Source organism: Pediculus humanus, genomic scaffold, assembly GCF_000006295.1.
Source record: "Pediculus humanus corporis 1103172108318 genomic scaffold, whole genome shotgun sequence".
Taxonomy (NCBI): domain Eukaryota; kingdom Metazoa; phylum Arthropoda; class Insecta; order Psocodea; family Pediculidae; genus Pediculus; species Pediculus humanus.
In genome coordinates this window covers 363,740-379,739 of record NW_002987887.1, presented here as the reverse complement: position 1 = coordinate 379,739, position 16,000 = coordinate 363,740, and the positions used below count along the sequence as shown (strand labels likewise).

The following is a 16,000-nucleotide window of genomic DNA, read 5'->3' as shown; positions in this document are numbered from 1 at the left end:
TACCTGGGGAGGGGGCCAAATTTAATTGTTTAAATAATAAGATAAAATTCTTTTTGTTAAAAAACGTCATTACTCATGTGAAATGAAAGGAAATGACGTCACGATTTCTTTTATTAAGACGTTTTCATAAAAAAAATTTTTTCATAACTTTTTTATTTCAATAATAATTATAACGAAATCAACAAAAACTTGTCATGTGTTATGTACATTATTTTATTTAATATTAAATATTTTTCATGGAATGTTATCAAGTGTAAAAAAAAGTTCTTATTTACTTGTATTTATGTACCTGGTTTTTTTTTTTTTTTTTTTTTTACTTATTTAATTTATTAAACTTATTAAAAAAAATGCGGAAAATAAATAAGTTTTTAGTTTGAATTTATTTGGTATTTAAAAAAAAAAAGATGATGTTCAGACATTTGGAACCCAGTTATTGAAATTTTTTTAAAAAAAAAAAAAATTAAATGTCAGTGTTTTGTTACGTGACACTCGCAACATTTTTAATTTTAATTTTTTTTTTTTTTACAAATGTATATACGCACGCCATTAATTGTACGTAGAAAGTAGTTGGAAAATTTTTTTAATAAATAATTAACGAAACGTTTAAATTATAATAATTTATGTTTTTAAATTGTTTATTATTATTATTGTGTTTTAGATTTATACCATTACGGTACTTTTGTTCCTACCGATATTGGCGGCGAATCCGCCTAATTGTACTCAATATGGCGTCTGTACTCAATTTGTGCCAGCACCGCCAGGGCAAATACCAAATTGTGCCATACACGAAGGTTCGACATATTGCGAACAGTTAGATTATTATCCGAGGTTAGTGTGTTTCGAAATTTATCCAAAATGTATACGTATGTAAATACGTGAATGGTTTTTTCCTATTTTTTTTTTAGGCAGCTCATCATGTACCTGATACAAAAATGGGGATACGATTTTAATACATTGCTTAACAATGAATCAACCGATGAATTTGTCTACAGGTATTAGCAACCGATTTCTACGTGGTAAACTCTTAAACGACACTTCGACTCGTTTCAACTTTATGTAACATAAGTAATAATATCATGATTTAAGCTATAATTTATTATATGGTAGAATCTCTTTTGGTTGACTTCATTTTTTTTTTTTTTTAAGAGGAAAAAAAATAATGATGATGATGATGATAATTAAGTTATGTAACATTGATTTAAAAGTGGGTTTTCTTAAGAAAAAAAAAAATTTTGAGAGAGAGAGAGAGAGAGAGAGAGTGCGACGACATTAAACAAAAAAATTTTTTTATTATAAATAGTCAAAATAATAGAAATTCCGCCATATTTAAATTAAATAAGTTTTCAAAAGTAGAACTTTCCTTTTATGGATAAGTTGTTGTTGTTGTTGTTGTTAATGGACGCCAACGATTTAAATAATTGTGATTAACATAATAATAATAATTTTTCGTTTTTTATTTATTAGGAGGCAACAAGAATTTTATGGTCCACCATCTTATCGTCCACCACCACCACCACAATATTATTACAACAGGGGATCCCCACCAATAATTCAACCATCGATATCATATGGTCCATTGTCTTTTAATACATCACACACGAGCCATGTAAGTTATAATAAAAATAAAAGGAGGAAGGAAAACAAAAAAAATAAGTAAATAAATAAATTGGAATCCAACTTTGTGAACTTTCTAAGAGAAAAACGAGTTTATTGACTGACGATCACGATTTTTTTACAGCCTAAAACATTTAAATTTCGCGATTGCGAACCGTTATTAAAATTTTACAAAAAATATATTTTATTTTAGAAAGGTTATCCCGATAGAACATATAAAATCGATCCTCATTTATTAACAAATGCCCTTCAACAACCACCAGGATATTATTCAGAAGGTCATTTTATCAACAATCAACAACCGGAACAAGGGTTTTTATATTCACCTCCACCGCCTTCTTTACATCAATCACAACATCGTTCGGTACAATGGTGGAAAAGGTAAATAAATAAATAAATAAATTTTAATTCAATAAACGAATTTGTTTTGTTTTTTGGCCCGGCATTAAAATTTAAAAAAAAAAACTGGAGACCTTTAAAATCAATCAAACTATTATTATTATTATTATTACGTTAAAAATAGTTTTTTTTTTTTTTTTTTTTTTTTTTTCATTTTGTAAATTTGGCAATCATATTATCATTTTGTCAAACTCGTAAGTTTTATAATTGTGTAACTTGATGAAAATCAAGTTTCAAACTCATCGTTAACATTTACATTTCTTTTTTTTTATAAACATTTGTTATTAACTTTTCTTTTTACACTTGACCTAAATCCTTAATTTTATTTCTGTTACACTTAATTTAATTGTTTTTCTTTTTTCCTTTTCAACGATTTTCCTTTTTTCTTTTACCATTAATTTTCTTTTAAACACATTTACCTTAATAAAACGTGTCGTTAGACAATATAAACAGACATATTAAAAATATGTGTACATGTGAATTCATTTTGAAAACATTACGTTGCAGTTTTTAAATAAATAAATAATAATAATAATAATTGACATTATTTTCAGGTATAAAAGATCAAAGGATTCGCAGACGAGAAAAAAAAGGCAAAATACTCCGGATGGTGTCACTCAATTATGTCCGACATCGACTAATTTTATTATGCCAAAAGCTGCACTCAACACGAGGGGAAGTTGGATGTATACGGTTAATTTGAAAGAAATCGATGATAAATACACACAATTGGTACGAAGTGAAACATGCGTGTACGTATTCAACCAATCAATCGATCAATCAATCGATCGATCGATCGATCGATTCACCAAATACGTTTAATTAATTATTTTTTTATTTAATTTTTCAGTACCGAACAGTGTAACGGTTTATGCAGTCTCCCTAACGGTTACACGTCACGTTGCCAACAGAAATACGTTCAAAAACGTCTAGTCGCTTTAGAAGGCGGTGGTGATAGATTATATTCCGATACATTTTGGTTTCCACATTGTTGCATATGTCAAATAATGACAAATTAATTATTTTTTTTTTTTTTTTGATATTTTAGTTATTGAATATTACATATATATACATATATTTTTCTACGTGTGCGTACGTGCGTGCGTACGTGCGTGTTTACAAATCGTAATGTTAAAATAATCAATTTAAAACAAAAAAAAAAATTATTAAAAATTTTTAAATGTAATACGTAGCGTGTAAGAAAATTCAAATCGTGCATTTATTATTATTATTATTATTAATATTTTATTTCATTACGTGAATTAAATATTTATAAATTGAATAAAACGTGGCAGGAGAGAGAATAATTTACCGCGTAAATATAAATTAAATCATCGCCATTTTTTTTTTTGTTCGAATAAAACGTAATTTGAATTAATCAATGGAATGTTTTCGAAAAATAACGGTTTTTTTGTTTTGTTTTCAAACAAATTAATATAAATATATTTATATAAATATTATAAATATAAATTCGGTCACACGTTAATAATAATAATAATAATAATAAATATAGTTTTTTAAAGTCTATAAATTACACAGCCATCATTTTAAAATTTTTCTGTTTTTTTTTTTTTTTTTTTTTAAATTTAAATTACCGTTAAATTAAATTATTCGAATGTGTAAAATCATTATTATTACAATTCGATAAATGATTTGTTATCGTAACAATCGATATTAATCGATATTTTCTCGATCGATAAAATTAAAAAAAAAAAACGATTTGAATTATATTGAAATGTAATGCAATGTAATATTAATATTATGTAAATTTTATGTTTGTATTTAAATAATTCATTTAAAAGAAAAAAAAAAAAACGCGCGTTTCTATGGCTGTCGAATCGCGCGTTTTTTTATACACAACAAAAATTTTTAATTTAATTTTTTTTCGTAAACAATTTTTTTTTTTTTTTTTTTAATAAGGATCAAACATGGCGACAGAAAGTCGTGAAATTTTTTTTTTTTTAATTTAATAATTTAAATTGATTTTTTTGTCGACGGGAATAATAATAATAATAATAATTAAAATCCTTTTCAATTAATTAATTTTTTTTTTTTTGCGTTTTCGATTTCCTGTCGTTCGTATCGAAAAAAATTTGAGTAAATTAGTTTTTAAAAATTCGATTCGTTCGGTTGATTGATTTTGTTTGTTCCTTATTAAAAACAATTTTTATTAGAATTGTATGCTGTCTGTTTACTGACCTTCATTCCTGTTGGTGACGTAAACAGAAATCGAAAAAAAAAAAAAAAAAAAAAAAAAAAAATGGCTTCTTTGTTTTTCAAGAGGCCGTTATTACCTGTATTGAAAAAAATTTTTTTTTAGATTTTCAAGATTTTGCAGGCCGTGCATTTCGCCATGAAGAAAATTTACGTTATGGATGTCGTTGTGTTTTTCTTACAATACTCCATGATTTCTCCATGTTTACAATTTCCCAAAGTCTTGTAATTATTTACGACAAAAATAATCTAAAAAAAAAAAAAAATTTGTAAAACTTTAGAAAATTTATGAAGATAAGAAAATTTATTATTAACTTACGCCGAGAAAAGCGACGACCAATCCAAACAAGAACAACATTATGGGTGATAATTTATTTTTAGACAAGAGGGATGATGGTTCCAGTTTTAAAAAACAAAGAGCCGGAAGTATGTAAGCTAAGGGAACGGCAACTAAAACACCCTGAAAATCGAAAAATCCAATGGAAAATTTACTCGACGGGGAGTCACGGATTCGTAAACGAGGGGGAAAACAATTCTTACGTTAAGTTCCAGAACGATTCCAAGACAATCGGTCGAAACGGAAATCAAATAACTTATGAAAACGAGTAAAAAAGTTATGAAAAAATGTTGATTTTTCGTCAGAGTGTTAGTAACGTCAAAAAAACTATATCCTATTATTTCTCTTGCAACAAAACAATCGAGCGGATACGTTAAAAGTATGGAAATTCCAAAAAATATTCTCGCAGCACTTATAAGATCATCATCTGGACAATAATTTTCTAATAAATCTCCTGGAACGAACACACGCAAGAGTCGTCGGATATTATTTCGGTATATTACGTAATAAATATTTTTTAAAAAAAGAAATTTTTACAGGTTAATTAATTAATTAATTAATTAATTAAAAGGTAACAACCCTGTGAAACTCCAGTGAACGTCGCGTAACCAACAATTCCAAAAACGAATGCAATTAAAAATGATACCGTCATTGATATGTGAGTTACTTGATTCCATTTTTTTTGATTAACATCTTTTATACTTCCAAATATTAAAAATGTATTATGATGACAAATGAAAGCTATAAAAAAAAAAAATTTCTTTTTTTTTTTTTTAAATTTTTAAGGTTCGATGGAAAATGATTTTTAAAAAAAAAAAAAATCTCACCGAACGTCATGACTCCAACGGCTGGAATTAAATTTGTATTGATAAAATTCCATGCATCATCCGTTTTAGGCCTGGAAAAATAATTTTAAAAAAAAAATGTCGAACAAATGGAAAAAATAACTTTACGCCATTATTATTTTTACTTACACCACGGAATAAAGCATGAAAAATTCCGCCATTACTACCAATAGTATGAAACCCTCGCAAACGAGCGAGAAAAAGGAAACTTTTGTCAATTTGACGACGTCATTATACAAACACAGTGGGAGTGTGATAAAAGTCGTGGCTAGAAAAACTACAACTTCCCTTTGTGAAAAAAATGAATTACCATCTAATTTTAACATTCTTACAAATACTTTTGTCATTGTATCACCAACGACTATGTTGTAAGAAACCATTGCTGGAGAGAAAAACAAACAAAAAAAATTAACGACCGGAAATGATTCGTCTGCGTTTGTATTTATGCACATGTTACATTACCAATGAACGGATAAGCAAATTGAAGAATGCTTAAAAGTATGAATCCAGGTTTACCAAATGCAGATTCCATGATGCCTTGATAAGTGAAATTTCCAGATAAATAACCGCATTTTATCATTAATATAAGAGAATAATCAGTAACGAGTGCGACAAGGATTAACATTAACAATCCCAAACCGAATCCTGCTTCTCTCAATGCAAATGGTATCCCTATGTGATTGTGTGTGAAAGAAAAAAGGTAAAAAAAAAAAAAAATTTATCTTCTGCTATTTTCTTACGTATATAGTTTAAATAAAAAAAAGTTTGTTTTCTTTTTTTTTTTTTTTTTTTTTTTTACCAATGACGCCACTTCCGATAATGGAATTGATGTAATTAAAACTCGCTGATAAAAGTGAAGATTTATCTTTTTTTTTCGATTCAATTAATTCGCCATTCGCGTCGCCGAATAAAAGACATGAATTTGATGAACTTATGAGATCCTTTTAAACAAAAAAAATTATCAAATTACTAAAGAAAATGGAGAGGAAGATAAAATAAAAAAACGTTGGACAAATACAAAGTAAGTCGAAAAACGTTTCACTATTTCCCCCTCCCCCTCCTCACCCTCCACCACCACCATTTTGTTTTTTACCTGTTTTTCAAAACTTTTACTATTATCCAATATGTAAAATTTTTCAACTAATTTTCCTCTATCATCACCCGACATTTTATTATTATTATTATTATTATTTTATAACTACCCCTTATTAAAAACCGACGATTAAAAAAAAAAAAGAAAAAGGAAAATTTCTTGCAACGAATTTTCCTTTTTTTTCATTACATCCCCAAATCGTGAAAATTCGAACGCGTTCGTTTTGAATTCAAAACGGTTTCTAAAAAAAAAAAATTCGTCGACGATTTTCCGATACGTTGTGCGCAGCCTCCGAGATTTCAAAAAAAAAATCTAAAAAAAAAAATTCATCTCGAAGGTACGCGAAAAATGAATTTAAAAAAAAAAAAAAAAAAACAAATTTAATTTAAAATGATGCGAATCACTTTTACTTATCAAATTGTCTCAACAATTTTCTTAAATTATTTACTTTTAAAAAAAAAAAAAATTTAATTTAAAATGATGCTAATTACTTTTACTTATCAAATTGTATAATCAATTTTCTTAAATTATTTACTTTAAAAAAAAAAAATAGAAAAAAATTTTCCTTTTTTTTATTTTTTTTTTACTTAAAATTAAAAATTTAACGTTTTCCCTTTTTAAAAAATTTTCACAACCCCGTTCACGATATTATTATTATTATTATTATTATTATTATTATTATTATTATTATTATTATTATTATTATTATGACGAAAAATTTTATATTTAATATAAATTCTTTCGAAATTGTGAAAGCGTGAAAAAATTTTCCATAAATTCTTCTTTCTAGAATTTTCTCTTATTTTTTTTTATTTTTTATTTTTCCACCACCGCCATTACCCCCTCCCATACCCTCCCTTCTCTCTCCTACCACTCAAAAAGGAAAAAAAGGTAAATGGATGACGTGGAAAAAGAAATTTTTTTAAAAATTAAATCGTGTCAATAGAAGGTGGGGAGGAGAAACAAAAAAAAAAAAAAAACGATTTTTGATTTATTTATTATTCAAACAATTTTTTATTTTTTAATAATAATAATAATAATAAAATTCACGTATATATATATTTATAATATTTATATATATATATATAAATCACACGTTTTTATTTATTTATTTATCATTCGTAATGTTATGGATAAGTTCATGAGAAAGAAAGAGAGAGATAGAAAATGGTTGAAATCATCCATGACATTAATGATAAATTGATAGTAAACATATTTGTTTTTTCATATTACGTGTGTAAAACGTAATTTGTTTTAAAAAAAATTTTTTTTTTTTTATACAGAAAACGTGCGAATCATCAACCAATCAAATATAAAAACCTACAGCAATACAAAATAAAAATTAAAAAATGAAAAGAGAGAGTATTTTTACAAAAGAATGAAAAGAGGAAAAGTCATTCAATATCGAATTGTAGTATCATATGAAATCATTATCAAATACAAACAACAACAACAACAACAATAAAACTACAAACGATGATGATGATAATAAAAAAAAAAAAAAAAATTTTTTTCTCTCACACTAACTTAATCAAACGATGAAGAAGTGAAAGAAGAAAAAGAAAATGGAAAAAATAATTGATTGGTATTAAAGTAAAATGTCAAGAAGCAGTAGAAATTAATTATTTGTTTGTTTGTTTCATACAAATATTTTCAAACTGCTCGATGAAGAGAGAGAAAGAAAGAGAAAGAGAGAGAGAAAAAAAGATCACAAAAAATATACATGTGAGATTTTGTTTGTTGTTTGTTGTTTGTTTGTTTGTTTTTCTATGTATATTTTTTTGTTTTATTTACACGTTATTATTAGTTTCCTACGTATCTTCCAGAGTTAAGAGCTTCGAGTTCTTGTGGAGTAAGACGAGCTTCTTCGGCAGCGTTTTGTGCAAGAGCTTCTTGGATTTCTGGTGGGATTGGTGGAGCTTGTGGAAGATGAGCACCGTCGGCACGGAAACCGTTTTCTGGAAAACAAAGTAAGAGATGTTTTAAATTTATTCTTCTTCTTCTTCTTTCTTTCTCGAATCCAAAAAAGTTTTATTTACCGTCAGCAACGTAGTTGACGGTGATTTGGTTTCCATCGAGGTCTACGTAAGAGAAAGTTCCTTGAACGGCAAGAGATTCAGCATCGGTGCCTGGGTTTTTAACGGCTCCTTGTTCGCTGGCAGAGATTTGGTTGGCAGTTTCGTATCTTAACAAAAAAATTTTCTTTTAAATTTCGTTTTTCCAATTGGAAAAATTTGCAAATTTTCTTTCTTTTCGACTTACTGGAAGTTGTAGCTTCCGTCCAAGTTGTGGTTGGTTTCGGCTCTGAGGATAGGTACTGGTGGTTGAGTTGGTTGCAATTGTGGAGCAGCAGCTGACAAAGCAGCGAAAGCAACGACTAATAAGATCTGAAATTATTATTATTATTATTATTATTAATTTCATTTCGCTTCTTTCGTACTCTCTCCCCTCCCCTGCCCCGCCCCAAAAGAAAAAATCAAATCCAGTTTTCTATTAGATTATTGAACAATAAATTTCTCAAGAGAATTCTTTCATCAAAAAAAACAATAATAATAATAATAATAATAAAACGTTTCCGTTCGACCTTACAGGGGGGGGGGTGGGGGTTCAAACACGATGAAATTTTTTTTCTATTCTTAAACAAAACCTGATTTTTTTTTTTTCTTAATACGATTATCGATTGATAAACAATCAGGTTTTCATTGCGTAATCTTCTCCCTTAAAAAATTTTTTATTTTACGCATGTTAAACGCCGCGTTGCGTGAAAAGTGCGTAAAACGCATAAAAAAAAAAAAAATTTTTTTTAAATCGAAACACCCACCCCCCCACAAAAAAAATTATTATCATCATCGCTATTTAAAAAAAAAAAAATATTCGATCTTGATATAATAATATTAATTTATTAAATTTATTATACTTAACACGGTCCTGATTTTTCATTTAATTTTTTTTTCTCTATATTCGAACTTAAAGTTAAAAAAAACGGGAAAATTTTCTGGAAAATTTTTCTGGAAAAATAAATTTATTTCGATTTTTCCAAAAAAAAATCCGAACTGGAAATATTATTATTATTATTATTATCAAAAACACCCGAAAAAAATTTTTTTTTTGATTTTTCGTTTGTTCGTTTGTTTCGCGTTAAAAAGCACATATTTTTGTTTGTTTGTTTGTACCTACCGGAGTCATTTTGTTTATGTTATCCGTATGCGTCCAAAGGCACTTAACACTAGCAAACAATAGCACACTGAATGAAAACTAATGACGGTTTGTATTTATATAGAATACCCCTGGAACGATGAGATGATAGAGAGAGAGAGAGAGAGAGAGAGAGAAAGAGAGAGAGTAGGGAGCCTGCAGACGAACTGGAGACGATTTTAGACGTGGTTGTATCTTCTTGCATAGGCTTTACATGTTTCACTTGTACGATGTATTCGCATCATACGCACAACTTGATCACTGGGTCAAACCGTGTCAATTTTCAATCGGCCATTTCATCTTTTTTTTTTTTTTTTTAAATTATCATACCGTCATCATCATCATCATCATCATCATCATCATCATCATCGTCGTCGTCGTCGCCGTGTGTATTTTTTAATTTTTTTTTTTTACGTTTCTTAAATCGTATCGGAGGTGATCATCGACACGAGTATTTGCGGTTCTTAACAAAAAAATTTTTTTTTTTTAAATTTTAAATTTTTGCGGGGTTTTTTTTTCGAGTCGATAAATCGATATATCGAATCGATAAATAATATATTTACGAGAAAATTAAAAGTGCGATTTTTTATAAAACAAAAAAAAAAATTTTCAAATTAATAAATTAAAATAAAAAAAATAAAAAAAAAACAAATATTTTTAATTTGATTTTTTTTTTTTTTCTGAAACGATCATCATCATCATCATCATCATCATCATCATTATCATTATCATTATTATTTTTATTCACGACAATTTTCCCTCGTCGGGGATTGTAGAAATTTTTTTTAAATGTTCGACAATTCGATTTCCTTTTGAGAATTCTTAAAAATGTTTTTTTAATTTTTGAAAAAAAAAAAAAAAAAAAATTCGCGGGAGAAGTAAAACTCGTTCCATTTTTTAAATTTAAAATTTTTTTGGCGGGAAAACCAAAATTTTCTTTTTTTTTTAAACGGGTAATCGTTACGAATTTGTCGATTTACCTAAAACTTTAATTCGATTATTATGACGTGGAAATAATTTAGGTGTGTGTGTGTGTGTTTGCACGTGGTTGTGTTTGTCTGAATTCTTGCCAGCGTGTTTGTTCGTTTGTTTGTTTGTCTATTTGTTTGTATGTTTTGCATGGGTGCGAGTGGTCGTCGTGGACTTGTATGTTAAGATTAAAGGTTAATTAAAATGATGATTCGAATCTTTTTCGATAATTTTTTTTTTTTTTTTTTTTCCAATATGGCGACTTTCGATCGATCGATTCAGTTTTTTTTTCGATTCGATTCGAATAATATTTATTAATAGTTGTTAAAAACCTTCGATAAATCGTTTAAATTGAAAACAATCGTATAAATTTCCCAAAATTTTCAAAAAAAAAAAAAAAAAAAATGAAGAAAATTTTCGAAAGAGAAAAAGAAAGAAAGAAAATTAATTTGACCTTAACCCGTTATATTACAATGGGGGGAAAACGTTTTCAAAAAAACTTAAAATTTATTTAAATGAAAAAAAAACAAAAAAAAAAAAATCGTCTGCTGGACCTTGTAAAAAAAATTTATGTTTTTTTGTTTAAAAAAAAAAAAAAAGTTGCAAAATTTTGTTTTTATTTTTTTTTTTTTAAACAAATTTTTTTGATTTATTATTTTTTTTAAAAAATGATTTAATATCGTTTTTATTTAAATTAATTTATCATTGTTGCTGACACGTTTTTTTTTTTTTTTCTATTACCTTTTTTGGAAAAATTTTCGGTTGTTTTGTTTGTTTCCCTCCCATTTTTTTAAAACCCTTTCGACGGGAGTCGTCATAATAAAAAAAAAAAATTTATTTATTTTGTCACGTGATTATAAATTCATTTGCAAAATAACGAATAAAATTTTTTTTTTTTTTTTCTGGTGACACGAATATATATTCCGACAGTAAAACGTTGCCAACTTTCCGGCTAAAAAAAATTTTTTTTTTTTTTAATTTTCTCGTCACGTAAAAGATGTAGAAAAAGAAGAATGGGTGAGGTATAAAAGGTATTTCTTTTTTTCTTTTTTTTTTGTTTCTAATGTTGGCATTACGAATTTAAAAATCGTTTTTTTTTTTTTTTTTCAATTGAATTTTTTTTAAACAATTCGTGATTGTTTTTTTTTTTTTTTAATAGATTAATTCAATTGTATGTGTACGAACGGGTAATGCATTTTAAATATTTGATTGCAACGACACGTTGAATGCGTGCGAACGTTTTTACAATTACCAACCTAACAAAAAAAAAAAAATTTTTTTAGAACGTTCGTTCGAAACTCCAATAAAATATATACTCTTAACGATTATTATTATTATTCGAACGTTCGCAAAAAAAAAAAAAAAAAACGGTTTGTCGTCGTTGTTGGGAGAATTAATCTTTTGTTAATAATAATCGACATTATTATTATTATTATTATTATTATTATTATTATTATTATTATTATTATTATTATTATTATTATTATTATTATTATTATTATTATTATTATTATTATTATTATTATTATTTTCGATCTTCCGGGGGAATAAGGCCAAAATAGAAAAAAAAAATTTTTTTTTTTTTCGTGTAGTTTTTTTTTAGATTTTGTAATAACGTGTAAAAAAAAAAAAAAACAAAATGGTGGTGGTGGTGGATTACCTTGCCAATAGCAAATTTTTCGTTCAGCAAATTCGTTTCCTTTAAATTTTTTTTTTTTTTTTTTGTAAAGATGGTACAACGTACACGACGGGATAAAAGGAATGTTGCCATTTTGTCGATTGATATTTTTAATATAGGGAAAAATAAAAATTCTAAAATTTTCCAGAATTTTCATTTCCGCAAAAAATTTAAAAAAATTTTTGGATTCTACGTAGGCGCACCTAATAAATTTTTTTTTTTTTTTTTAAACCAAAACAAGTGTAATAATTTATTAAAGGATTGTTCAAGGACTAAAAAAGTACGTGGAAGAAGAATAAAAAATATGAATAAAAAAATTTACGTTTGATGATTTCCAAGACATTTTTCAAATAAAATTTTTTGATTTATTTATTTATTATTATTATTATTATCATTATCATTATCATTATTATTATTATTATTATCATTATTATTTCTAACGTTCGTTTATCCGTAAAAAAAAACCGGTTTCCATTTTTTTTTTTTTTTTTTTTTTTTTAAAAAAAAAAAAAAAAACTTTTTAATTACAAGGTTGTGAATACAAATAAATAGATAGATAGATAGATAGACTACATATAAATCATGGAATGATTTAATAATTTAAAAAAAAAAACGCACGCACGCAAGCACGCACACGAACGCACGCAATAATAATAATGATAATGATATGCGTACATAGTTTCTATCATTTTATTTTATTTATTTATTTATTTATATTAATATAATAAAATGTAATTAATTAATTTAAAAAAAAAAAAAAGGTGAAAATGAATATCAAAAAGATCTTGAACTTTATTTCTCTTGTCAGGGATAAAAAAAAAAAAAAATATTTTATCAATTAAAAGTTCATCGGTCTGATTGACTGTTACGAATAATAAAATGGACGACGGACATTCCGCCATTTTGTTTTACTTTTTCGTATGGATTAATCGTTGGAAAAATGTTAAGGTTGATTATTTATTTAATAGGGATGAAAATAACACTTCATAAAATCACGGAAAACATTTTCGTATTTATAATAAACGACGGTCGTTGTGTAGATAATAATAATAATAATAATAATTAATGAGGAGGAAAATGTCGACCGTTAAAACATTCGCAGAATGTGGGTGAAAAAGTCGAAGAAAATGTCGTCGTGTAAATGATGACAAAAACAGAAAAGTATAAAAAAAAAAAAAAAGATTAAAATTAAAAATACAAATTGATTTGTTTTTTATTTCAGGTATCATCGGAAAAAGATCCGGGAAAAAGTTCCAGGTATTCTTCGGAAAAAGGTTGAAAGAGTAGTAACACGGATGACTAATTACACGCGCGCACACACACGCGATAAAGGTAAGAAAATTTAAAAATTTTTTTAAAAAAACTTACGGGAAATTTTTTTTTTTTCGCGATAAAAGGCGTCGAAAAAAATTTGTTCTGAAACATTTAAAATTACGTATAAACGTTATTTAAAAATAATAATAATAATAATAATAATATTTATTGAGGCGTTTAATCCGTTGAATTTTTTTTTTCGCGATAAAAGGCGTCGAAAAAAAAATTTGTTTTAAAACATTTAAAATTACGTATAAACGTTATTTAAAAATAATAATAATAATAATAATTTACTAAGGCGTTTAATCCGTTAATTTTTTTTTTTTTTTTTTACGACGCGGGAAATTTATTTGAAATGTAAACAAAAAAAAAAAAAAAGGAGGGAAAAGTTGTCACGGACGTACCAACCTTTCCGACATTGAAAAACGAACAAATGAAAACGTTTTGCATAATTTTTTTTTTTTTTGAAACGAATATAAAATGCGAAACGAATAAAAAAAAAAAAAAAAAAAACGGGACACGACGACGGTTAAAACGTTCCGGAACGGGAAATTTTTTAAAATTTTTACCGCGCCGCGAAAAATCGCGATTCGAATTAAAAATTCCGTTAACGATGAAAAAAAAAAACAATAAAATTACAACTTTGATTTGTCCTCCGTCGTCTCCCCATTATTTGTTAATAATCTCTCTCTCTCTCTCTCTCTCTTTTCCTCTTTCTTCCCCCCTTTTTTTCTTACAAATTTTTAAAATGTCGTGGCGTTAACCGAAAAAAATAAAATAAAATAAATTACCGGCTTAATTTGCAAGAAAAAAGTAAAAGTTTATTGATGTAAGGTTGTCAACCTGTTTCCAAAAAAAAAAAAAAAAAAAAAAACCCACGTAACGAACATTTTTATTTATTATTACGTAATAGAAAATTTATTAACGTTTTTTTAAATTTAAATGCGCGCGTAAAGAACGTTCGAACGTTTTTAATCCCGCCATTTTTTAAAATATCCAATCGTATTGCACGTCGCGTTCATCCCCCGATCGGATGATCGCGATGTGACGTAATAATTGGTGCCACTTCGTAATTTTCTCGTTTCCTTTTTTGGGAGAACCGGATCGTAATGGACACGACCTTCATTTCCAGCGCATCTTTTCAAATTCCAGCCGCGAAAAAAAAAAAAAAATAAAATAATAATAATAATAAATCGATGGGACAAAAGTTTCGGAACGAATAAATTTAATTAATTATTAATTACGATGGAATTCGCGAAAATTTTTATAAGACGACGACGACGTCGATGACCTTTAACCTCTGGAAACAAAATTTTTTTTTTTTTGACGAATTTAAAATGCGATTTTACGGGTTAAAAAAAAAAAAAAGGAAAAAATGTCCTACAATTAGGTCTATTCTTGCTCATCATGACCTCTTGAAATCTAAGGTGCAGTCGGAGGCCTTCAAAATAATAAAAAAAAAAAAAAAAAATGGCGGCGGCGGCGGCGGTGAGGGGGGGGGTTATGATGAGTAATAACCTTTAATCCTATAAAGGTTAGTTGTTCAATTAATTGGGTGAAACCGAAAATTCAATCGATGGGTAAATTTTTTTTCCTTTTTTTTCCTTTTCTGGAATTTGTTCGAATCGAATCGTTGATGTGAATATATTTGGGAGGGGGAGTCGGTTAATGAATTTTTTTGTCCAGACGATTTTCCAGTCGTTAATGACGTAAAAATTTTGGTAATTTTTATCCGGTGGTAAAAAAAAAAATTGTTAATTCGAACGGTTATGTCTCTTATCTCCGAGAATAAAAACTTTAATAAAGTTTTACGTGGGTTTCTTTTTCGTTTACTCATATTTAATTTTCTTCTTCCACGACGTTTTTTATCGATTGATAATAATTAGTAAGAAAAATAACCTATCGTCCTTTCTCTCCCACCCCGAAAAAAAAGGCAGATTTTTTGAAATCCTTACGTTAAACTATTTCCTCTAGCCGCTTAATTGTCTTTCTCTTTTTTTTCTTATTCCACGACGCTTTTTTTTTACCGACGGATAACGATTTAGTGAAAAAAAAAACATTGACATTAATAATAATTATACATATCTTTGTTCGAAAAACAAAAAAAAATTTCGGAGGTTTTTTCGTTTGATATCTTCTTTTCTTCTTCCACGACGTTTTTTTTTTTATATCGATAAAAAATAAGTTGCGAGGGGAAAAAAAATGTCGTGTAAATAATAATTTCATATTTTCCTCAAAAAAAAAAAAAAAAAAAACGGTAAAAGTTTTTAAAAACGTTTTTTCGTTTGCTGATTTTTCTTTTTGCCCTTTTTTCTTCTTCCACGATGTTTTTTTTTGCATAG

The 16,000-nt window shown here is 27.0% G+C and overlaps 3 protein-coding genes across 3 annotated transcripts; 1 reads left to right on the top strand and 2 right to left on the bottom strand.

Moving 5' to 3' along the window:
- Positions 1-236: 236 nt before the first annotated feature.
- Positions 237-2,946, top strand: Phum_PHUM601860 (uncharacterized protein; the record flags this gene model as incomplete). The annotated part of the gene is made up of 7 exons (XM_002432779.1): positions 237-251; positions 659-828; positions 906-992; positions 1,465-1,610; positions 1,812-1,986; positions 2,568-2,765; positions 2,874-2,946. The coding sequence occupies 7 exons, from the start codon at positions 237-239 to the stop codon at positions 2,944-2,946; spliced, it is 864 nt and encodes a 287-aa protein (XP_002432824.1).
- Positions 2,947-4,377: 1,431 nt separating this feature from the next.
- Positions 4,378-6,577, bottom strand: Phum_PHUM601850 (vacuolar amino acid transporter, putative; the record flags this gene model as incomplete). Its single annotated transcript, XM_002432778.1, has 9 exons — positions 4,378-4,476; positions 4,547-4,687; positions 4,768-5,018; positions 5,144-5,305; positions 5,392-5,462; positions 5,539-5,791; positions 5,872-6,081; positions 6,209-6,350; positions 6,503-6,577. 9 exons carry the CDS (start codon positions 6,575-6,577, stop codon positions 4,378-4,380), a joined length of 1,404 nt encoding a protein of 467 aa, XP_002432823.1.
- Positions 6,578-8,305: 1,728 nt separating this feature from the next.
- On the bottom strand, positions 8,306-9,688 carry Phum_PHUM601840 (Endocuticle structural glycoprotein SgAbd-2, putative; the record flags this gene model as incomplete). The annotated part of the gene is made up of 4 exons (XM_002432777.1): positions 8,306-8,460; positions 8,542-8,687; positions 8,765-8,889; positions 9,680-9,688. The coding sequence occupies 4 exons, from the start codon at positions 9,686-9,688 to the stop codon at positions 8,306-8,308; spliced, it is 435 nt and encodes a 144-aa protein (XP_002432822.1).
- Positions 9,689-16,000: the final 6,312 nt, after the last annotated feature.